This window comes from Adelges cooleyi, unplaced genomic scaffold, assembly GCF_023614345.1.
Source record: "Adelges cooleyi isolate 19-005CV unplaced genomic scaffold, UGA_ACOO_1.1 ACOO_flye_CR_arks_rails_tigmint_CR_PRNA_651, whole genome shotgun sequence".
NCBI classification, from domain to species: Eukaryota; Metazoa; Arthropoda; class Insecta; order Hemiptera; family Adelgidae; genus Adelges; species Adelges cooleyi.
In genome coordinates, this window is record NW_026096352.1 from 121,182 (window position 1) to 147,115 (window position 25,934).

A 25,934-nucleotide genomic window follows, 5' to 3' on the forward strand; every position below is an offset into this window, starting at 1 on the left:
AGGTTTTATAAATAATTACCTTTTTTTTTTTTTAAATTACTCCCATTAATGTTGGTTCCAACCAATTAGGTTTCAGACTAGTACCCGTGTACGCCTATATTAATTTACATAATATATGGCTGTTATTCTCGAATATTATAACCTAACGTCTAGTGTGCTTGCAAAAAATTGTTTCATAGTTATTTTTGCAGTATAGCGGTTTTTCCCTAAAACTAAATGAATATGTTTGTTCAGTTGTCTAGTTGAGCTAAATTAGTTGTAGTATTCGACCTAGATAGCTGAAATTTGCATATTATTTTATGTGGCTAGCTGAACGATACTTAACTCAACTTTTACGAAAAAAGGTCTCATACCACAATGGTTAGGTTTAACCCCTTCAATAAGTAATTCAAATAAAAACTAAGCCAGTAAAATAAATTCGGGGTATAGGGGGGACAGAGCATAGTGGAAACGGAGAAGTCAAGGTTATTCAAGCATTGATACATATAAAAGTGATAAAATCACTTAAAAATAAACGATGCTTAAACGATGCGTTTTTATACTGTAGGTGTGAATAATAAAAAATCCTATTGCTTGTTTTAGTGGGCGCAAAAGTTTTGAAATAAAACATCAAGTTGTTTTTTGTTCGTTATTATTTGTTTATAAAACATTTGGTAAAGATAATATTGTACGAATATTTAAAATAAGTATTTACCTTGCAAGTAAATAGGTCAAACATATAATAACACAATCAACCAAACGAAATATGTTTAAAAAAATGGTATAGGAGATAAAAATATAACTACTCATTTCAAAGGACATTGCGCTGAAAATAAAAAACGTGATACCAATTACCCACACATCGTTTTGAAATCATGTTACCAACTAAAAAAAGTATTGGATATTCGAACTCTGAAAATTATTATCAATTAGAAGTCTATAACAAACAGTTCAAAACGTTTATAATCTATGTATTCAAAAACTTAAGGGAAACTGAAAGAGCTATCTGTTTAGGGGCAAAAGATTTCCACTATGCTCTGTCCCCACTATACCCCGAACTTCCTTTACGGGCTTAGTTTTTAATTGAATTACTTATTGAGGGGGTTAAACCTAACCATTGTGGTAGCAGACCTTTTGTCGTAAAAGTCGAGTTAAGGGTCGTTCAGCTAGCCACATAAAATATACAAATTTCAGCTATCGAGGTCTAATACTACACTTTATTTAACTGAATTAGACAACTGAACAAACATATTCATATAGTTTTAGGAAAAAACTACCATACTGCAAAATTCTGCAAAATTGCGAGGAAAAAAAAAATTTATTTATTAAACCAAAATTTTTTGTTTTGGCAAACATTGTTTGTTTTTGCAATTGAGTCAACACAACCCTGAAGCCGCAAAGAACATACTTACTTTACTGTTTATTCGTCGTTCGACTTCGATGCACAATTGTTTTACAGCTATAATATCATTAGTAGTACTCGATTGAATTCTATTATTATTATAAATTTCGAATAAAATGATGCATTTCAAGAGCGCTCTTATTGTCTGCGCGTTGTATTTCCTGACGTCAGCATGGGTAAGAGTGTAATAATACCTACTGTTTATTAATTATTCGCATCGGATAGTATAAACTAAAAAATTGAAATACATTCCGATTATGTATGTGTGTAAACTGCCACGTCATACTTTGTTTCAGAGCGTCGGACTAAATAGTGATCAATTGATAGAGTTGGAAAAACTGTTTGAAAACTACAAAAATGCCAAACGAATTAACGATTTGGCATTCGCACGAGACGTGGGAAAAACCTTTGGGAATAATGAAATAACTTTTAAAAACAATTCAGGTAATGTACTGATAAAAAATTATATGTTGAACTAACTCTCGAATATAACTGCAATTTTGTAGCACAATACTAGAAAATATTGCGATTTTTATCTATTTAGTATTTGTTAGTGGTTTTTTTTTTTAATTTTGATACTTAGGTATACTCTAGCCGAACAGGAAGCTACTCTAAAATATACCTAGAGACTCTTATTAAATTTTAAATTTTAAATTGCAACGTACAATATTATTTATACTTGTAATTGCTCAACGCCGAGTTAAATTTAGTTTAGTTTAGCAGTAACGAAAGCTACTAACTATACATAATGTTATTATTAAAAATTATATTGTTACAGTACTTATTTATTGAAAAGGAATAACTTAATTAACAATTGATCAATTTGTATACAGATGAGCCCGATTTGCATTGTTTATTGAAGACGTTGGCGGATATTGACAAAAGCTCCGACAAACCCGAGGTATTCTAAGTCTCAAATCAACTAGCATAAAGGACACACAAACATACATTCATTTATAGATAATATATAGATAATAGTTATAAGTTTGACATATTTTCCAAGTTCCAACAAAACAACTTAATTATTATGTGCTGTAACCCTACAAATGCTACATTTTTTATTTGTTTCACAATACAAAGTGATTCATTAAGAATTAGACACTCATTTTCTCTAGAAATAATCGCAATTTTTTTTTCTTTAGAGAAAACTAGTGTCTTATCTTTATGTGTATGTTACAAGACAATAAATTTAAAATTTTAATCGGCCTTAATTGATAATACTTTACTCAAGAGGGATGGTTTTTAAATTTTTTTTATTAAAAACGTAGGTAATAAAAATTGGGCGAACTGTTAACTATAAAAAAAACTGTTTGGGTCACGAGACACTCGTTAGGAATGAGTCCGCGTAGGTTAGGTAGGTTTACATAAAGCTGCTTTCGATTATGTTGATTTATTTAATTTTAATTAAATAAGATCATTAAAAAAAAAAAAAAGAATTGATATAAAAAGATTTTTATCCTATGTATACAGGGTGATTTTTTATCGTGGGCCAACCAATATAATACTGGGTTTAATTAAAAATTGAATTTTTTTTATTCATAGTGTTTTTATATAATATGTGATCTCAATTTTACTACAAGAACAATTTACCAATCAATTGTAGCACATTTTTTTAAAAATTGACAATTACTTTGAAAATCAACTACAATTTTAAACATCTTTAATTTTTTACTGAAAAGAAAAGTGTGGGGAAATGTTCTACATTATACATTTTTTTATAATTTAAATTTGATTCAATTTTAGGGTGTGACACGTACATTTCATAATACTTAACTCAATGTATTTGAACTTTGTTGAATAGAGCCCACGGTTTTCTTTTTAGTAAAAAATTAAACATTAACATTATTTTAAATTGTAGTTGATTTTCGGTTGTTTTTAAAGTAATTGACAGACAGAAGTCAGTTCTCACGCCAGCACAGAAAATAATATCCCAGCAGGGCGCACCATAAAGAATTCCGTTCTAAAAACTACTATTTTAAAAATGTCAACGTATTTTTTATGACAATCGCTGGGTCATTGCTGTTAGAAGTAAACACTTTGTAATACAAATTCTGTATGTTTATATTGTTTTCAGGTTACAATACTCGAGTCTCAAGAAGTAAATTTTCTTCTGGACAAGTTTACTACACTCACCGAATTTCATAAGCAACAGGGATTTCTTACTCTTCAGCAGCTATTTCAAGTATTTTACTTTTGGAGAGGAATGAATAGAGCATTGAGCGGAAAATTAGGAGAACTTGAATCCGATAGAGGCAGTAATGCACATAAGCCTTGGAAGCGGTTCACTTATGTAGACAGTTTTTAATTTTTAATTCAATTTTAGCCAACTATGTAGTTAACGCTGTGGAATGCTTGTGGTTCATGTTGGAAATCAAAAAAGCCGTAAGTGCAAAAAAAAAGGAGGAGGGGGAAAAAAGCCTCTTGATACATTAAATAGAAAACTTCTAAAAGAAAAAAATTGAAATAAGGACTTTCAAAAAAAATGTAGGGCATATCATTATTTATAAATACAATTGGTTAACAATTTATAATTAATAAAATAAATAAGTAAGAATGTATGGGAGATCCAGTGTTCAAAAGTAAAAATACAAATAATGTAGATTCCCTACTTGTTTTAAATAGTTATTTGTTGTAGAAAGAAACTTTTTAACAGTGTACTTTTTTAATTCTAATGGATTGGAACTCGAAAATGTATTTTACTGTTATGGTGGTACATTATGTTCAGATCACAAAGGTTTTCCTGTTTTGGAAGTATATAATAATATTCTTTTTTTTTTCTTTTTTTAACACATATTCTGCATGTCTTAATTTTTCATTAAGAGGACGCCAACCACCTGTTTATTAAACAGTCAATTTTTCGCAAAATCCTAATTAAGAGCTAATTAAATTTGTTGTATACTGGTTAATACAATAGTTAATAATGATTCATTATTGGTTGTATTTTATTGTCAGAATATCACAGTAATTTGTATAATAACAAAAAGTTACACATTTTTTCATCACACTAACTTTTGACGTTTAATTGAATAAAAGGCCAATATTTTATTATTATTTATAAGATGAAGAATTCAATGTAGTTTTGAGGAATCGGATTTTGAAAATAGTACTCACAAGCGAAACTTACAGCTCACCAAGCTCACCAGCTAATCTAATTCATACAGTAAAATATGACACTTGAAAATCTTATACTATTCATTTTGCAGTGTTCATATACCTACTTTAAGCTGTAAGATTTTTATTTTAAATTGTAAGAATGTTACACTAATTAGGGAGAAATTTATTGTTTGAAAAATAAATAAACATTTAAATTTTTCTTAAACACAGCCTATTCTAAAGCATGTATTAATACTTTTTTCATATATTGTAGGTCTGCGCTAACGGTTTTATATCCCTTGATTTTGGCGATAAATCTACAATGAAAGAGTTCCACGGTAAAGTTAATTTAAACAGTTTGTATATATGATTTATATAACGACGGTTTTTGGTCATCTCCTATTAAAAAAAATAATTTTCTTTTTTAGGTAAAACAAAAGTAAACTTTTTGGATTTCATGAAAAGAATATTTGATTCACGATAAACATATAAACAAGACTCACAATCTTAAACACTATTAATTGGACAATATTCAATAACCATAATGATAATAATAATATTTTAAATGTAGTTATGTAATATGTATTTATGAATTGAACTATTATGGTGTCCAATTAAAAAAACAATTATTATTATATTATTAGGACAAGTTATTTACATTTTCAAAAATAAAAAGTAATTTTTAATTGTGTCACTCTGAAAACATCTTTTTACCGATGTAATAACTAATAAATTACAACTCAAATATTATTTTGAAAAACTATTTTATGTGTCCAGTAAGTACGACTGGCCAATAAATAAGAAATATTATACTCTGTGTAGAATATAATATTATATTGTATTATATTATACATTTAATATAATACATTTTTAATAATGTATTCTTAGACTGAAATCTGAATCCACCCACAGTGTAGTGCTAAGATAGTATAGTATCGAGTACTATTACTTTGTGTTAGTATTTACCTAATACAAACATTGCCTAGTTACAAGTTATATTATGTACCGTGCCATTTTTAAGTATCAAATTATTATTCTAGTTTTTTTCTCGACCTTTAAGTTGCAATCATATTTAAAAAGTCACCAATGTGTTGTAGCTTTTGTATATATTATTTCAATATTTATTTATTTATTATTCATGTATAGTACAATATGACCAATGCGACACTCAATAGAAAAAACGACTTCCTGCTTAAGTCCTCCGTCGAGTGGTCGAGTTAATCAAACATTTTTATTTATGATTACATTAATAAATAGTTGTGAGCTTGGCTGAATTTAGGACCTTTTATTTTTAATCTTATAGATTGACTGCCGCCTCTATATACGTGTATTGTTCGTTTAAAAGACAAATTAGACGGACCGCAATACTAATTCAATTACTTTTAAAGAGGAAGCCGTTATTGTTATATATTTTATAATAGCGTTTTGTCGATTGACCTAAAAAGAGCACGGAGTCAATTTAAATTTACATCAATCTTAATACTGTTGTACACGAGCTCGGATACATCCATTTTTGGTGTTTTTTTCCAAGGCAAATAAATTTAGATTAAATTAGAATTTGCAACGTTTCATTGTAATAGGATTTTTGTGCTTAATAGGGTTCAACAGCTTAAAACTACAAACAATAGACACCTTTTTTGGTTTGTGTAAATTTTCAGCAGGTAGACCTAACACTAACAACTCAATTATTTAAATAAATGATAATTAATTTGTTCGGTGTAATAATCACAATTTATAATGGTAGAAATACAAATATTGATAAAGCATTGTACTCGTAGGAACCCAATGACAACAGTGTGCTTAAAAATGTATTTTCAGTATAAGAGTGTATATGATTAGAGTTGGTCGTCTGTAATAATTGACTGCCATTTTTCGACATATATCGTAATTAACAATATAATGAGAATATTTTCAAATATCTTTTCACGTTGATTCACTCACACATAGTAGCTTAGAAATTGACTATGGTCAATATGTAATTTTCCTCTTTTTTTTTAGATATTTTCCTTGAATAAAAAAATGTTGACTAGAAAGACCATAAACTATAAAGTAACTACTAAAAAAATCAAAGTAAAGATTAATTTTCCATCCCTTCTAGGAGAAAGGGTTTATGATTTTTTTCTGGTTAGTCGACGTTGGTCGGCAGTACTATATCAAAAAAATATTACATACAAATCTGGACCTAAAACAATACACCGTCTTTGCTCTGCATCAGAGCTCATAAGGCATGGTTCTTGTTCGAGATAGCAATAAAAATAATATGCATATACAGGGTGATCGGTTCGGTATGAGCCACACGACACCCGGTATCGCGGGCGGATTGATCAAGTCGGCAACATATTTTATTATACCAAGAAAGCAGCAGCAGCAGCAGCAGCGTCGGCGGCCGTAGCTTGTTGCGCGCAAGTCTTGGAACGGGTGACCGAAATCCCGTGCAAGACCCACAGGAGCTCAAATCCCGGCGCTTGATGATCAATATCGTTTGAAGGACTGTCCGCCCAGCACGAACGTCGTTCTCCCAGTCGACCCACGGGTTTTCCAAAGTAACATCCGCTTAAATCGCAGTGAAATCGTTGTCCCGTACCGACGAGCTGCACGTTTGCCAATCCGTCGATCCGGCCGTCATACAAAGGGTTTTACAAAGCAGCCAAAATTGATCGCCGCCGCCCAAACGTGTTCGAGGTAATGTTTTTGGAACAATTAAAGCGTAAACTTTTAATGTATCTAGATTTTTCCATCGAAACCTAACTGTGTACCCTAATAGCGCTGTTTTCCGCGACGAGATAATCCCCCCCCCCTCATTGCCCCATTGTTTAATTCATTCCCGGGAAACTGCGAAAAATCCCGGAATAGGTGGTGTTTGTCAAAATTATCACATTTGGTCTCTATAAGTCGCAACTTTTTCTAGTTCTTAACCGCTATTAGGGTACAGGCAGGATCGACGTGTGTTACATAATTTTGCAAAACGCAAAATATATATTTTTTCCGTTTGTTCACTCCTACGGTCGATGCATGAATATGTCTTATGGCTGGGGATAAGTTAGATTTGGGGGTAGATGCCTAACCTGAAGGGGAAACGAACGTGCGAGGTCAGGAGAAGAGTGGGTAGGGTAGGAGCAAATAAGGGAGGGGAGGAAAATGGAAAGCGGGGGCAAGACAAAGGGAACGTGAGCGGAGGAGTAAAGTAGACAGAGAAGGAGAATGAGAAGAGAGGAAGGGCAAGGAAGGATAAGAGAGAGAAGGGCAAGGAAACGTGAGGGCAGGAGCAGTGTGGAGAGAGGTGTAGAAGATGAGGAGAGGGGAGAAAAACGACCATGAACATGAACATACATTTATAGTGACCGTGTGCGGATTACGGCTGTATTAAAATTATTTCCTACGTGGATAATAGTTGTACCATAAGACATATTATTCATGATCCGATGGTTTATCTACACGGTGTTTTTGTTGTTTTTATAGCCGCTTTATTATAAACGCCCGAACAGGGCGTACAAGTTTAGTATGGCCTTGGGGGAATTGTCGACTCTGGCGACCTCTTATGGCGCACTCGCTGTTCTCCGACCGAACGTAGGGCGCGATTGTGCTGCCGATTGTACGCTTTGGATATTCCAAGAATTATTAATCGAGATTTCCCACGGGGATCGTGCGGCGCTGGTCCAGAAGTAAAGTAATAAAAAAAAAAAAGGTTTTGCAGCTACGCTTGGAGGTGGTTTGGCGCAGTACTTATAACCTGCGCGTTGGCGCGGCGGGCGACCCTACAAATCAATATCAGTTCCTTTCTCCTCCTCCTTGACCTATATAAAGTTGTCCTCTCTTTTCGCGCTACTCTTGAAAAAGCTTTCATAATATATTATACGATTTTTATCGCGCCCTTTCGTGGTCAACCGTTTGGTTCACACCTGTGTGTCAATATAGATCTCAGATTAACTATTTAATGATAATCTAGTTTGCGTTCACACATATTTATTAACGCAAACGGTTAATACATGTTGTGTAGACGTTTTAAAACTGTCACTATAATTGTAGTGTGCATTTTTCAAACCAGCGTTAATCAACACTTGGGGTTTTACGCTTTGATTGTTTCTATGGTGGCGCGAAACTAGTATGAAATATTAGGATGGTAAAACACAAATCGTTTCTCATTAAAAAAAAAAAAAAAAAACCAACTACTTTTTTAGAAAAAAAACATAGAAGGCGTGACCACTAATTTATATATTTTATTGTTTCTATCTGAGCGCAAGGCAGTGCGCCAAGCCAAGTTCCAGCAATGCCAGTGTATCTTTACACGAACCAATTCACCCAGTTTTTCTAACCCACGTATCTCGGTTTCCTCTTAAGATAAGCTTATGATATTTGAAACACAGATTAAGCTCAAGTAGCTTAGGATACTGTAAAAAATTGAGCCCTTAATAATAAGCCTTTTCAAAAAGGGAGAATTTCAAAGTTTTTATTTTTGTTACTGACTCACTTACTGATTATCAAAATTATAAAACACTTCCCGTATAGGTAGAAACGTGAAATTTGGCACAAAGGTAGGTCTTATAGTGTAACTAAAGGAAAAAATCTTAAAGTTGAATTTTTCTCAAAATTAATGCCACTTTAAGGAGTGTAGTTCACATTGGTTTTAAACATGACTACGTCATAACCAAACAATGTACAATCCTTACAGATCCTATTATAGATACATATATGCTTTCAAAAATAACACTATTTATTAGTATCTAATATTATAGGATTATAGTAATAGTAAGTAAGGGAGGTCCATTGTTCATAGATAAAAAATAAAAATATCGAAAAAACATTTTACCTATTCACTATTGACAATAATGTGCTTAAAAATTTGTTTTTAGTGTTGGGGTTCATACAATTGGGGATGATCGTCTGTCTATAAAAATGTATACATTAGTTACATTTTTTTGTCATTAAAATGTAAACAAATTAATGAAAATATTTCCATTGCCTGTTGGCTGTTGATTCATCTACACACAGCAACCTGAAAATTGACTCGGTGAAATTGTAATTTTCCTTAACGAAAAAAAATTATTTTTAAAAAAATTGTATAATATGCCATAGAACCATTCTAGATTTACCTTCAGTCAAATTTTCAGGACTAAATCCTTAGAACTTCACTAAAAAGTGAAATAAAGAAAATATTTCTAATCCTTCTAGGGGAAAGGGTCTATGCAATTTTTTTCGGTTTGTGAATGTTTATCGGTAGTACATGATTAAAGAATATTTCATACAAATTTGCAACTAATTCTACTATTTTTAAAAAAGTTATAGAGCATTGTAAATTACATATTTATTATAGATTACATATTTGCGGTACAACATAAAATATTGATTAAAATGGTTAATACTTTAATAATCTATTAGCTTAGTTATGTTATTAGTTAAAAATTGCAACAAAAAAAGTCATTAAAAAATATTTTCAAATTATACCATTTGGAACGATATGAAATAGGTATTGTTTTTAGTACGTGTTGAACTACCGCCAGTGTACCGTGTATACTTATTAGGCACTTATTTTCTTTGGTATGTTTTATAGCATTTACTGCACTTGGCCACACGGGTAATATGATTATCAGTGAGTTAAGAATTGAGAAAACTCAACCCTTCAAAACCATCTTGTTGATGAATATTCTTCAGAATCAGAAGCGGATTGAAATAACAATAAAATAAATTAAAAAACGATTTATCATTGTAGCAAGTTTTTAGATCAGAAATTAAACCTGACAGGTATTGAGTTAAAAGTCACACCTTCCCCCTTCAAAATTGAGAAAGACATCCAAAAAATGTACATATTTTTTTATAAATAAATATAATATATAACAGTTAACTGTATAAATATACTATATACAATAATATAATATATAGGTACTATAGGTAAAAGAAGTGGACAAAAGCTACAACACATTGGTGACTTTTCAAGTATGATCGCGATTTAAATGTCGAGATAAGAACTCGAAATTCTCAATACTTGAAAACGGCTTGGTAAATTATATAACTTGTAAATAGGCAATGTTTGTATTGGGTTAATAATAACACAAATTAATAGCACTCGATACTCGATAGCTCGATACAGTTATTATCTTTGCACTGCACAAGAAATAACCCAAACATTTTTAAAAATGTATTTTATAAATATTAATTGATTTATTTTTCAACTTAGCATTAATGCGTGGTACAAATTTTTTTTTGAACATTCAAACATTTTCCATTACTTTGTAAAATGTTCTTTAAGTAAAATACTATGAAAATCCCTCTGGCGAATCTCACCCCGAAAAGCAGCGTCAGCTTTTAGTGGTTTATTTATTTATTTATTTATTTATTTATTGTATACGGGCTGGGTCCTTTTTATATATGTCAAATTATGTCAACGCATTCAAATTAAATGTGACAAGATAATACTAGGTCTGAACTTATTTTGCACTTACTTAAATCCGTTCTTATAATGGAATTTTATCCCAAATCCAATTACCGTTTGACGTCGTTGCTGCTGTATAATGTGACAGCAAAATAAATTGAATTTTCTTTGGTTTGTTTAGCTTTTATGCGTAGCTGAGATATTTTTTTTTTTACAATAATGTGTTTTCATTATTCTGTCTGGAGCGAAAATTACAAAAGTTGACCTAGAAGGGTCGATGGAAACTTTTTCTGTATTTGATTTTTTCCTGCAAACTTTTAAGACCCTTAGATCTAAAAATTAGGGTGTAGTCTATAGGTAGGCATTAAATTATATACAGGTAGATCTAGTTTAACTTGTCACTATAACACATACAATTTTTTCAAACATCTGTAGTCATATTTTTTTTTTATTAATAAATATACAATTTGTAGTACATTATTGTCATTAGGCACAATGATTTTGTTGATATTTGTATTTTCACTATCTATAGATTTGCATCGAAGATTTTATCACTTTTAGTTAATCCTTGAAGCTTTGTGATCAGATCTCCTCCACCCCAATATGATCTACAGCTGCTATGCCATAATGTATTAAAGATGTAGATTATATATTTTTTTTTTTTTTAATCCCCGAAATATTGATATACAATGAAAAATATACCACTTTAATTTTTATGAAGTTCTTATAAGCCAAAAAAGATTTAAATGAGTTACAAATAAGAAAAATAGTTGGTCATCATATTAAACATTGATATACTATTTTCTATAACCTGATTGGCTGTCACTATAATCCTTTATCGAAAAACAAGATCATTTAAAAGTATTATTTTCACAAAATCAACACAGCTATTTCCTCACTGCTTATTAACAAAATAAAAAAGTATTTCAGTACCAAATAACGTAGAATACTTTTGAAATGTATAAGTATGAATGATATCATTTAAAATTACATAAAATGATACAGCGGTATTGCCCAATTGTTTATTTTATTAATATTGACAGAAACAAGGTCTTCTAGCAATGTATATTTTTAGATACACATCATATTTGATAATTATTACAATCGATAGATTGCAAAAAAGTTAGTTGTTTTATTTTATATTATATTTAGTATTATATTATATTTCCCGCTCCTTCCTGTTACTGTAATAAATATTAACTTACATTGCTTATCATTTTTATTTCAACTTGCACTGATAACCGTCCCTAGTTTGATAACAGAATTTAACAGTTAATTTTTTTGGTACCTAGTACACGTTGTCTGTGTTTCTTTGTGAAAGAATATTTAAACTATTTAGCATCTACTACTAGTAGTAGTAAATAATAATAATAAATTATTATTTTACCTACCGTTTAGCATGTTATGGCTATATTAAGTCACAGTTATGGACACTCGTCAAATGTATTTTTTCTTACAATGGAGAGAGCCATTGCCATGTCTATCTTTGAAACCACCGTAGACACATTGTGAGTAGGTATTCGAACAAACTATTTTAAAATAACGAGGAATTATTATCGAACATACTATGTATTTTCAATTACTAAATTTCCGAAGTACCAAACAAACAGCAACTAAAGTGAAGGGCAGTTAAGATTTTTGCATACCTGTGAAATTTACTGTTACTTTATTGTATATTATGGCCTTAACTATGTTTTTTATTTATTACAATATGATTGAGGTTCTTGGAAACTAAAAATTATTCATAGCTGATATTTTAATAATGTGGGAACATTCGGCATACATATATTGTCAAGTTTATGGCAATCCAGTCCAATACACCTATGTAGTTAAGAAGTTTGACACTGTATTCTTAGAAAATTAAGTTCATCATTCATTTAAGTAATCATTCATCTGTTATAGCCTATAGGTATTATTAAATGTCACACAATATTAGTTCAACAAAATTGTAAATATTATTTTCCAGATGAATACTTACGGTCCTAGCACACATGAGGTATTGAGTGAGGATTTATACAATTCAGGGAATGTACGTGTTAGACAAGTAATTTCCTTGTCACTGCCGAGTTGCTTCCATTTCATTCGAGTAAATTATTATTTACTTGTGCTTAGGTATATATTATTGAATAATATTAATAATGTATTTATAACTTGTCATAGGAGCGGTCATACTACCTTATGAAGAAATGGAAAAAAAAAACTTTTTTGGAAAAATGCTTCATTTGTTTAATGGTTTTTTTTGCCGTGATAGCTTTTTCTCTTTTACTGCAGATCAGAACGTTGTATTGTAAATCAAGCAGCCATTATGATATTGAATTTCATTCTTCTGGACAAGGTAAAACATATAATAATAAATAAATAATACTTATTAACATTGTATTGTAACTTAACTTAACGTCTATCTTGTAGGTTATTGTTTGAATGAAACGTGTGTTACCACGGCAGCAGGCGCCATCAAAAATATGAATTCAAAGTTGAACCCCTGCGACAACTTTTATAATTACGCTTGTAGTAAATGGATAAAATCAAATCCTATACCAGAAGGTAGATCTATTTGGAACATATTTCATGCACTGGAAAAGAACAACATGTTGATTATTAAAAACTCTCTCGGTAAGACTTTAAACTTGTTTACACGTCCAGGATAAAGATAATGTATGACGTACATACATTATCTTTACTTGAAGAATTAAATAATCGAACCGAAATTCATACATATTTTGTATTTAATATGGCAATGTTTTCACCAATTAGTTGTAATTTGAATGTGTTAAAACTAGTTATAATTGTATATGTTATACAGAAGCATTACCAATTGACCATGCCAATAAAGCTGAACTTAAAGCTAAAACATACTTCGCTACTTGCATGGACCCTAACGATACTTTAGAAGCCTTGGGTCCTAAACCGTTGAAAGACATACTTGACGATATTGGCGGATGGAACATTTCGGGAGCGTGGGATGTGTCAACTTGGAGTTTACAACTAACCCTGGAAACGGCCCATAATCGTTACAACATGGATGGCTTATTCGATTGGAGTGTAATGGAAGACTACAAAAATTCTAGTAGATACGTGATTGAGGTAAACATCAGTGGGTTACCAAGTTTGTACTTTGTTACTTAAGTGTGTTTTCAATTACAGGTAGTGGAGGGTTCATTATCTTTGCCGAATAGAAATTTTTACCTCGACAAGGAAAATCAGAAAATGTTGGATGTGTTCTTAGATTACATGACAAAGGTAAGCTACGGCAACAGTGAGAATCTCTTAAGAAATCAGAACATTTTAGAAAGAAATGTGACCTATATGTAAAACTCGACTGTGAAAAACCTATTAAACATGTTTTTTGTATATCATTCTAGATCGGAACCTTGTTAGGCGGTGAGCCAACCATTACGAGGAAACAAATGAAAAATGTCTTAGAATTTGAAACTCGTTTGGCTGAGATTAAAGAGCCCGAAGAAAACAAAAACGATTTGGATAAGACTTATCACTTATTGTCCTTAAAAGAACTCCAAGACTTGGCACCATTCGTAAGTGTAGATTTAATATATTGTTATATTACCTATATATTATATTGTTTGGTACTAAAAACTTATTTCTTATCGTAATTAGCTCCATTGGAATCATTATTTTAACTCAGCATTTCGTTTGGTAAACAAGAAAATAACAAATCAAGAAAAAGTAGTCGTTTCTTCACCGTCATACATAGCTGGTATGTCTAAACTAATCGACGAATACTTCAGAAGTCCAGAAAAAAAAACGTAAGAGTACATTGACTATATTCAGAGATTGGCAAAATACAGTATTTTTTTGTCTAGTACAAGTATTTTGATGGTATAAAATACTAAATACTTTTACTCATATTTATTAATAAATAACAAATCTTTTTTTAATAATAAATTATGTCAATATACAATTTTTAATCGTATTAAATCAACATTATTGTATAGTGGAGTAAAAAAAATTTTTTTTTTTTATTATTTCAATAATAGTATTTTATTTCAAATAAAAGATTACGATAAGTTTTCGGGGTACTAAATAATAGTCGGTAAATAAAAACAATCAATTCTAAATAAATGTGGGTATAAAACAAAATTATGTGCAACTCTTAAAAATCGTGAAAAATACAATAACTTCAAAAAATATAAATAATTTAACAGTTAGTTGATATATTTATGACTAGGGAAAATATTGGGTGTTCATAACTTTTTTTTCAGTAACCAGGCAGAAAATGCATAATACTAAAATTATTTTAAATAATTATATTTCAAATACTGTCCATCTCTGACTAAATTAATAAATGAAATATATCATAAATCATAATTTACATGTAATTTAAGGATTATCAACAACTATCTGGCTTGGCAAACTGTTTGGGCATTGTCACCATATTTATCGAAAGATTTTCGTAACGCTTATAACGATCTACGTAAAGTGATTCTAGGAGAAGAAGGAATGGACGATGCTTGGCGTTATTGCATTACTGACACAAATAGTATTTTAGGTTTTGCAACTTCATCGTTGTACATCCGTAAAGTTTTTAACGGACATTCAAAAACATTGGTAATATAAACATTATTTTATTCAGATGTTCTACCATATATATATATATCGCCGCTATCTTTACTTAATTTGTTTTTGTAAATTACTTTTGATTACAGGCCAAAGAAATGATTGAGGAAATAAAAGCGTCATTTAAAGAAAATTTTTACAATTTACAATGGATGGACGAAGAAACGCTGATCGAAGCAGAAAAAAAGGCGGATGCAATTTCCGACATGATAGGTTACCCAGATTACATAATGGACGCCCAACAAATGGAAGATAAGTACAAGGATTTAATAGTGAACCCAGACGAATACTTTATGAACATGATACGTGCCATACAATTTAATTTCCGACAAAATTTGAATATACTGGGACAACCCGTCAACAGGACCTGGTACGTAAAGTGCAGCGAAAGCGTTGATTGTGGTTGTATTGTTTACTAGGTCATTCGTTTCAGGTGGAGCATGGTTCCTACAACGGCAAATGCCTACTACACACCGACCAAAAATCAAATAGTCTTTCCTGCCGGAATCTTACAGCCACCATTTTTCAGCCAAATGCAACTGCCCGTTATGAACTACGGAGCATTGGGAGTCGTTATGGGCCACGAACTGACACACGCTTTTGATAATACAGGTACTTGATTCGTGTTTACTGAACATTCAAGTACAGACACTTTTTGGGTTGATTTTACGAGTGCAGTTAATTTATCGGCTACAAATGTACTTTTATGTACGGTTTTAGGTCGTCAATATGATCGATTTGGAAATAAGCATCAGTGGTGGAACAATGCTACAGTGGAAAAATTTAATGCCGCTACGGAATGCATGATCAATCAATATTCTAGTTACAAAATTAAAGGCATGCATGTAAACGGCAGTCAAACATTAGGTGGGTATTCTTCGTTTGACATAATATCATAACGCTAAATTTGAATAAAAATTGCTTTCATGTGTCAAAATGTCACTGTAGGAGAAAATATTGCTGATAACGGTGGATTGAAAGCGGCTTATCGTGCATACTCAAAATATCTCGACGATGGAAGAGCACAAGTGTTCCGTTTGCCAGGCGTTAATCTCGATAACCGTCAAATGTTTTTCCTCAGCTTCGCCCAGGTATAACAACATTGGTGTTATTATTTTTTCAATTTAATTAAATGAAACAATATATATTGTTATTTGGACTTGACTAGGTGTGGTGCTCGTCGAGTACAGACGATGGCTTAAAGTTACAAATCGAAAAGGATATGCATTCGCCGTTTGAGTTTAGAGTGAACGGTCCGCTGAGCAACTTTGATGAGTTTTCCGAAGTGTTTAACTGCAAGCTGGGAACACCTATGAATCCTGCAAAAAAGTGTACCGTTTGGTAAATTACAAACGATTGTAAAAACGTAGAAGCATCAAGCACTTTAGTCAACTTAAAAAATATTTATATGTAGTTTAGCCAATTTTGTTGGATTTATAGGTACTTAGTAGTAAAACAGTAGTTTTAAAACAATGTAGTAATTATTACACATTATATTATACATATTATATTTAGACGTAGCGTGTAAAAATTAGCAAAATATCTTATTTAAATATTTCAATATTAATAATAATTCATATGTAAGTTATGACATTACAATACGATGTTATTCTCTATTATCTATCAATTTTAATAAATAATCAAGTTTCAAAGTATTAAATTTATATACCTATCTTAATGTCATCAATCACAACGACCTATGTACAATATTTGTATTACTGATTATTAAACTATGCATTATTATCAAATGAATAAAATATTACCTATTACTACTACAATTATTATTACCGATGTCAATTTTTTATTCATTCTAAAATTCCAAATCGATACCTAATGTTTAACTCCTTGTATTATGTTAATTTAATTACTATTTATAGGCTACGCTTAAGAATATTTTAATAGATACAATTTATAAGGGGCAATGTGGGACAGTCCCGTTAGGTACGCACCTCATAGATTAATAATTTTTTTAATTAAGCCAATACAATTGAATATTATATTATTGAATTACTAATAATATTACACAAAGCTAAAATACAGAAGTGTACAAATATGTTGGGACGCTATTCATTAATTATTCTCGCCTTAAAAAATGTAGAAGTTTCGACATAATAAATTAGTCATTGGGAAACTAATATTGAAAAACAGTAAACACTGATATGTCATATCAATCAGTCATTTTCAATGATTTCTTGTCAAACACTATAGCTTTGTTTGTTTTGAAAACAATGTACACTAATTAGTGTGGTGGAAGGGGTGTGATCAAGTGTGGTATTTCAAAACAAATTCTACCATTATTTTCTAGCTTTTATTTTAATTACTTGGCACCACTACTTTAGCGTTCATTCATTATTTATTTTGAGTAAGATTTTTTGAAGAGTATACAAAGTTGGTAAGCTAGTGGTCAATATTACAAAATTCATCGCATCAAAGTCAAAGGAATTATACTCCAATTTCCATTTCTTTTTTAATTTCAAACGACAAGGTGTTTTGTTAGATGAATGGGTTAATCAAACAAAACGTCAGCTGCCCCATTCTCGCCTCTTCCAATTCCATTAAAAATATTTGTTAACAAAACTATATATCTTATGTCAATAGCACGATATAAATTTATTAATTTTTAATTCAAATGTATCAGTATGTTCTTATATTATAAACTTTCATGTTATAATAATAACAATCTATTGGTTAAGCTATAAAAATATAATTTATCTTATAAAAAAGTACTTATAGAAATAAATAGTTATAGTAGTTTTATTCTTTAAACTTTGCAAGTCTAAACATTTTCTGTTATTCCTAGTCAATTATACTTTGTATAGCTTTCTCTTTATTATCCAATATTCCACTTGCTAATTTCTGCGTCTTTTTGTATTTTATGTTTTAAATAAATTATTAGGTAGGCACTAAAATTGTGCATTTCTGAAGACTTAATTGAATTATAACAATTACAACTGTGTCTTTATGGCTTATTGGGCTTTCGTTCGTAACAGTGCACGATGGGTAAACGACGTTTTTATGTATGTATAAAGCGTATAAGCCACACTTAAGAATTCGTGGTCGCATTAAAAATATAGCATACTTAAAATTATCATGTGAGTGTCTAATGGTGATCTAATCCAGTCCAGACTCCTAATACTGAAATCTGTATATCTGTCCCAGAAGTTAGGCTGAAATGCTAGACAGTAGACTAACATATAATTTTAGTAATACTGTACTTTCAATTATTAAATAATTGAAATTATTAAATAATTGAAAGTTCAAACATTTATATTTTGTGATAACGGTTATGATAACATTTTGGTATAACAGTAACCACTGTGGTAACTTGGGAGCATAGATATATATGGGTTGCTACAGTTACCACGAATGTTGCATGCCACAACTTGTAGTTACTCCGACATTGCTTTATCAGTCATTTGCCACGAATATAATCTACTTCGAATATACAATTGCTACGATTAGACGGTTAGTCCGAATTTAACATACTCCGACATCGTAAAGTAATTAAATGAATCATACAACAGTTAACTCGATATTGTGATACCACGAAAGTATTTTACTTCGACTATACATGATAAGAATACTTGACCACCGGGCACCGACTATTCCGTGAATTCTATGATTGTATAATGAAAATATATTATATATTATTGTCAGTATTTGTATGTCTTAGATTTGGAAATCGTTTGGTGTACAAACAGGGAAATTACAAATAACTATTTAAATATAGTTGTCGCTAGAACTGTATTGTGGGCCGAATGAGTTAATTTCTGTAATGGGCCGAACACTGTCCATTCCGCAACTAAATCCAACTCTATACAAAAGTTTTTGACTAACTACTGATAAATTTAAAGACAGAATCGGGTTGTTGTACATAATGAATTTAATATATTAAATTCATTAATTACGTTTTATAGTGTATTCTTTATTATTAATTGCACATTTTAATTTACAGTACATCTTTCTTTTAATTATTGGTTAAAAACCTTTGGCAAGGGCATTGTAAGGGTTATGTTTAATTAGTTGACATACATAATTGAATACAGTAGGCTATACATTTGAAATAGAAAAGTTAAACAAAAAAGATAGAAGAATTTTATAAACAATTTTTTTTATGAATAATAAATAAAAATCTGATTGTAATATATAATTTAGAATGTAGGTGATTGATTCAAATTAAGTCCCAAAGGTTTCAGATAGATTTTTGAATATATATTGTTGTTAATTCGTTGTGACTGGTATTATAAACAATTTTGAGGTTTTGTATGACACTGAGAGACGAGAGTCACATAAAATGGACAATAACTTACAATATAAAAGTTGGTTTTTAATTACGATTAATATGTGAAAACACTCAAATTGGTATTATAAAAAAGTGATAATATTGAATAGTTTGGTTCCTAAACCAGTGTTTAAATTTTAAATCAACGGTAAAGAGTATAGATTATACCTTTTTTTAATGACATTATTAAGTGGTAAATTAAAAACATTTATATTATGCTGTTAAATTTCTTGACTTTTGGATATCTGCTTTTGTTTATCAAAAGTGATACAAACCATGAAATTATTTCTTGTTACTTTTCATCTTCTACATCAATGTTGTGTATCAAACATTTGTTCAACACCCCTCTAAACATTTTTTGTAGAATCGTCTCTGATATAATTCAATTTGTATTTTGTATTTGTATTGACTTTTGGCTTCAGTGTTTGTACAAATAAGTAAATATTAACTAGGCACTATATCGCAACATAATGGATTAAGGGATACCAGAAAGGACCATAGCCCGCTCACTCAGGGCTCACAACATCATGGGATCTTTCAAGATCGAAAAAAGACAATTAACATAATTAACAACATTAAAATGTAGCTTTATCCCATTTAGTGATTAGATAGTGTAATTATTTTTTAAATATTTTGTCGAGGTTAGAGCAAACAAATTTTAAGCATAATATATATATTTGAGATTTTTAAAATCATTCATAAATAATTATTACATTTTTAGTACTTAGGAAATATCATTAACGGCCGTTTATAGTAGTTTGGGTAAAATTTAAGTACAGTTTAGCCTATAATTTTAATACTGGTTGAGAATATAAATATTTGGTTTATTATTTTTTTTTGTCAAAACAGATAATTTTAATAATATTATTAATTTCTGAAAATAAAATGATTTTATTAGTCGTTTGCGTGTTACAATGTACGTGGCGGTGGCAATCACGTTGTATATGATTATGTATTTACTATTTATAATAATAATTCTATCAAAATTAAAATGAGAAATCTTACAGAATCTAAAATATATAGATTATAGAGAATTTTTATAGGTTATTATATCTACATATAATCTAATTTCTAAAACAAAAATTGTTGTAAACAAAACTGAATCACGGACGTACAATTAAAATATTATTAAATTGTTAATATTTTTAAATTTATTATTATAATTTTCATTATTGAAAATAATAAGTATCAGTAAAATGTTATCATTTCTACAATCATTTATTTTGTAAATAACAAATTATTATAAAGAATATGCGTGTCCATGGAGATGCATTTTAATTTTATATTATGTTGTCTTTTGTAAAACTTACAAAATGTTACTTGGTATTGTTTTTTTTAACGCTCATACCAATTTTAATGGTGAGCCCCCCCCTCCCCCTAACAACCTAACGGGAGCCCCACTCCTCCATAAATCCGGCCCTGTGTTAAAATGTTAACAGTACAAAATGCATAAATCACATTAAACCTACTAAAATTTGGTTAGGTCAGTCCTTGAATATGCTTTTATTTTGAATTATAACATAGTCTCCTTATCAATTCTGTAAAATCGATCCAGAAACGATTCCTATATTTTTTACTTTTTAAAGTTTTAAGAAAATAAAGCCAATTGTTGAATCGTCTGTAAAATACTATGTTGACAGAATTTAAATGATATATTTTTAAATATATCATATAAATAAATAACTATATCATAAATTATATAAATATAAGACTGTTCTGAAAAATGATGATTGGATTCATTTATTGTACTAAATATTAGTTTACGATTTTATACGCAATTTTACGTTTCTACACAACGACAAATTTATCTCGGTCCAGTAAACCGAATTATAACTCGTGTAATTCAATTCAAAATGTTGGCTTTTTGAGTGCTCTCAATAAGCACTTTTAACTTAGCTTATTTATTATTTACATTTTTTATTTATAGTCTTCTATTAACTCTACAAGTTTTTTATACTTATTTTATTTTTCTCTACAATTTTAGTTGTAATTGGTAAATCATTTGTCAAGTTTATTTCATATTGTTGTACATATTTAAATAAATTATTGTAAAACTTGTTGTAAACAAATTGTAAATTGCCTCATTAGCGTAAATTTATTACTATTATAAATACATTATTGTTATTATTATTAAAAAGAAAAAATTTTAAATATAGTGTTAAGGACAATTTTATCATTCGGCGGTTAAAATGTCGTTTATCTAATCTCGGTTTAAGATTAATCGGAGATTAAAAAAATTCTGAATTTATCAATCAAATTTAATCCTAGCTTAAGTAAAGTGGGTTTTACAAACGAAGGTTTATTTATTAATAATTATTAATTAAAGTAAGTTACAACGTTAAAATAAAAATGTTGTTAACTTTATATTGGTAAATATCATCTGCTAGCGGTGCTTAATTAGACATACTTCCCAATGTTGGATTTTAATTTTTAATATATGTATGCATTTTTCGACAAATTGTCTAGGTTTTTTAGGAAGGCAATTTGCAATTTTCTCTTTTGAAGATCTCCAAAATTATTTTTTTGAAAATTCAATGATAATTTATTCCCGAATTACATTTGAATTTATTTTAGGCATAAAATTTTAAATCAAAAATGGGCTTCCTAAGAAACCCAGACAATTTGACAACAAATCCACACATACTTTAAAAATTAAAATCCAACATCGAGAAGTATGTCTAATTAAGCACCGCTAAAATGCATGAAAACTAGTTGTGCTCCGACCCCTTTAAGGGGTAGATTTACTAAACTCTCACAATGTATAGGGAAACACTTTATCAATGGGGTGGCGTTTTTATTTCTTTGATATTTATACTTAATATTTTTTTATAAAAAACACGCTGCGGTCCCCTTAATGTTATTTTAACTTTGAGTTACTTCTTGCTGAACAATTTTAAACTTGTTTTTACTCAGATGAATACATGCGAAAAAATCTTGGTCATCCCATATGGTTATGTGGTCAATTTTTGTCGACAATAAACAAGGTCTTCGAATTTCGTTGAAATATTGGTTTATAATATAACCTAAAAAATAAACTTCTGCGTCACTATTATGGTCGCTACTACTGCTACTAATCTAATTATTTCAGTCATCTAGAATTAAATATGCATACAATTTATATCAAACGTGTAGGTAATACAATATTTATAATTTAAGCATCCGTTTTGAATTGAATTGGTAGTTACATTGAAATAACTACCTACAATGTAACTGTTAATTCTATGTTTTGTTACATGCAATCATAAAGTATACCTCATCACTATAATTCGATAAAAAGTTTTAAGTGTGTAAAAGCAAGCAAATAACTAATAATAATATAGGAATATTATATTATAAAACAATAGATAGTAGATATTTCAGTAAAATTAAATATTACTTGATAATATTGATACTAATCTCAATTCTCAGTTTAAAGTTTTTAACTAACCATAATATGCTAACTAACTGTGATTAATATTCAGCTAAAATTTAACCGAAAGAGTCAAATAGATAAAGTCAATTTTTTAGTTTAACAAAGATTAACATTAAATAAAGTTTAAATTATTTTAACAAGCAGTTGATAAAATGACCTTAAGTATACTATATTTGTATCGATAAAGTAACAGAGTGAATAAGTATTACAATTTTACAGTTTATCAATTTATTATTTATAGTTTTATATAAATTAGTTGTTGGGTCATGTCAGTGTAAATGGAATTTAAGGTCCATAAAATGTTTATCAATGTAAATGTCCTTTAAAATAGCGAAATCATAACATTAAGATTTTTTGATAAGTCATGTCGATGTAACTGGAATTCGAGGTAAATGTAATTCGAAGCAATAATTAAAAATGGAACTTCGATGTAACTGTAAATCGTGGCATAAAAAAAATTAACGAAAACATATTTTCGTTGTAAATGTATTCGTGTCAATTGTCGTCGAAGCAATTGTCATTCGTAACAAAAATGTCGGAGTAACATAACATCGTAGCACGCAGCATTCGTGGTAACTGTGTTATCCCGATATATATAATAAACTAGATTGCTAACTGTACATGCCACCAATAGAGAAGATTGAAGGAGCCACTTGGTGGGAATTAGAACCTTATCACGCGAGAATTATATGTTTATAACAATCACATAAATAGAATATTGATTTAATAATGTATACAGATATAAGCATATGCATTGATAACACACATAAATCTCACCAGAATGGCGGACCGTCGGCTTCAATTCTTATCGCTAGTTAGCAATCTAGTTTATTATATACATAGATAATAAATGAATGGATAGGACATAAACCCAAATAGTTGGTTCTCAAATGATAAGAAACTGAGGCGATTTTTTTTCCTTTCCATGACACAAATATTTTTTTTCATTCTTTAAAAATTGAATTGTTTGGTCAAAAAACACATTTGATTCATTGTTGACACATTGCATGTTTTCAAAAATTGAAAATTTGTTTTAACTTTGATTACTAAAATGTTCATACATTTTTTTTTGTATAATGTAAATAATTGATAACATAAATATTGATAATTCGCCTCAGTTGGCCACCATTCCGGGAACCTGGCCTCACATGAGATTATCTATGGGCATGACCTATCCATTCATTTATTATCTATGCTAATATATATCTGTGCTTGGGAGCTTCTGACCATCTGGGAGGCTATGACCACGGGAGCTTATGACCGATGCCAAGAAAATCTATTCAATTTTTACATGGGCTCTTATGAGATGAGATAAAATTATGTCCGACATCTTGAGTATGATCGAGAAATGGGCAGTGCCCATAGGGAAATTCTCATTTTTCGTTCATTCTGGCTAAATTGTTCACTGAACAAACGCGGGAAATTGCGACCACATCGTAGTCGACGCGGCGTAGGACATTTAATGAACGAACAGTTTAGCCATAAGTCACAGAAAAAATAACAACAAGGAAATATCTAAATTCTGGCGTCACTGCCTATTTATCAATATGTCTGTGGCGGCCCCACATACACCACTGTGGCGGATGTATGGCTACGAGGCGCCACAGCTAGCACAACCTAACTGTCGGCATCGATACCGCCTCAACACATGGTCAGATCGCCAGATCTCGGTAGTTGGGACGAACCGTAGCGAACTTCTCGCATGTGATCAAAGTCACCCAGAGCGCACATATAAATACGCACACGACAACTATCGACCAATGTCTTCGGACACCTGGCGGGCAACCTTTTGCCTGAATTCGCTACATGTCTGACCGTTTTTGACATTTTCATGTCTTAGCTCTGGCACATAACCGAAAAAAGCGTAACGAAAAAGTGTTACGCTGTTATCTGATATGAGATATGAGATAGGGGTAGTGGATAGGGTGAGTGATAGGGACGGGAGATAGTGGGTAGGGGATAGGGGTAAGATATAGATAAGAGATATGTTGTACGTTCAACGTTCAAGTTAGTACTAAATAATAAATTCAAAATAGTTTAATTCTCTATATATTAAACTATGTTAAGTTACTTTTGGCCAGATAATAAACACTACAATTTTAGCCAGAAACATGATTGTACAAAATGTTTTAATCTTCTTGGCTTATGCTGTAACTGGAAGCTCCATGTAATTTTTTTAAATTATAATTCCACAACTAATCTATATTTATTCGGTACTTCAACGAGACATGAAAATGCTCTTTCGTGGTTGCAGACTCGGCTGAAAAACTTTTTTACTAAAGATTTTCACTTATAAAAGATATTTGATAAACTCTAAGATCCCCAAAAGATCCATTTGGTTTATTCTGTGATATTAGTTGATAAGACATATGATAACAACCAAAACCGAAAATTAGGTATCACACCTGTCACCAACTCTTCGGTCGCCGGTCGGCAAGCCAGTTGATTTCATTGTCCGATCTTACCTCGTGTACTTATCTTGCCCTGTGTTCCCCTAGTTAATTAACTAAAATAAAAGTCATAAAAATAAAGCATATATTTACTGAACAGAGAACTAATGTCCATTTGGCGACACTAGCACAAAAATTATTTCATTTGTCGAATCATTGTGGGACGACACCTGTATATTATATACATAGACTACACAATATTTCAAATTATTGTAGAATAGTATATATTAACAATTAGATCACCACTAGCCACCTCATCGGAAACACACTACACAGACTAACTAGTAACCAGCTGTATCTACGGACTCGAGTAGAGTAAACTTTTATTATAACATAAACAATTTTCTCATACATCTGTAGACAAACTGTTTTTT

The 25,934-nt window shown here is 30.4% G+C and overlaps 1 protein-coding gene across 7 annotated transcripts; it reads left to right on the plus strand.

Annotated features, from left to right (window-relative positions):
- Positions 1–1,444: 1,444 nt before the first annotated feature.
- On the plus strand, positions 1,445–17,015 carry LOC126844640 (endothelin-converting enzyme homolog). Of its 7 annotated transcripts, XM_050582960.1 has the most exons (18): positions 1,445–1,557; positions 1,678–1,825; positions 2,215–2,282; positions 3,456–3,636; positions 3,705–3,763; positions 12,808–12,927; positions 13,002–13,176; positions 13,251–13,454; positions 13,645–13,925; positions 13,986–14,081; positions 14,204–14,374; positions 14,457–14,605; positions 15,185–15,407; positions 15,506–15,786; positions 15,850–16,028; positions 16,137–16,283; positions 16,365–16,507; positions 16,585–17,015. In XM_050582960.1, the coding sequence occupies exons 1-18, from the start codon at positions 1,498–1,500 to the stop codon at positions 16,759–16,761; spliced, it is 2,862 nt and encodes a 953-aa protein (XP_050438917.1). In that variant the 5' UTR covers positions 1,445–1,497; the 3' UTR covers positions 16,762–17,015. The 7 variants fall into 7 exon arrangements, with proteins under 7 accessions (XP_050438917.1, XP_050438919.1, XP_050438924.1 ...); XM_050582962.1 differs by lacking the exons at positions 1,445–1,557; positions 2,215–2,282 and having other exon boundaries at positions 1,715–1,825; XM_050582967.1 differs by lacking the exons at positions 1,445–1,557; positions 1,678–1,825; positions 2,215–2,282; positions 3,456–3,636; positions 3,705–3,763 and adding an exon at positions 7,080–7,156.
- Positions 17,016–25,934: the final 8,919 nt, after the last annotated feature.

Excerpts from the sequence above, each read along its gene's own strand:
- LOC126844640 (XM_050582960.1), top strand. The coding sequence starts at position 1,498 with ATGATGCATTTCAAGAGCGCTCTTATTGTCTGCGCGTTGTATTTCCTG. Across the intron at positions 3,637-3,704 it reads ACTTGAATCCGATAGAGGCA|CCAACTATGTAGTTAACGCT; the intron begins GTAATGCACATA and ends ATTCAATTTTAG. Across the intron at positions 15,408-15,505 it reads ACGGACATTCAAAAACATTG|GCCAAAGAAATGATTGAGGA; the intron begins GTAATATAAACA and ends TTTTGATTACAG.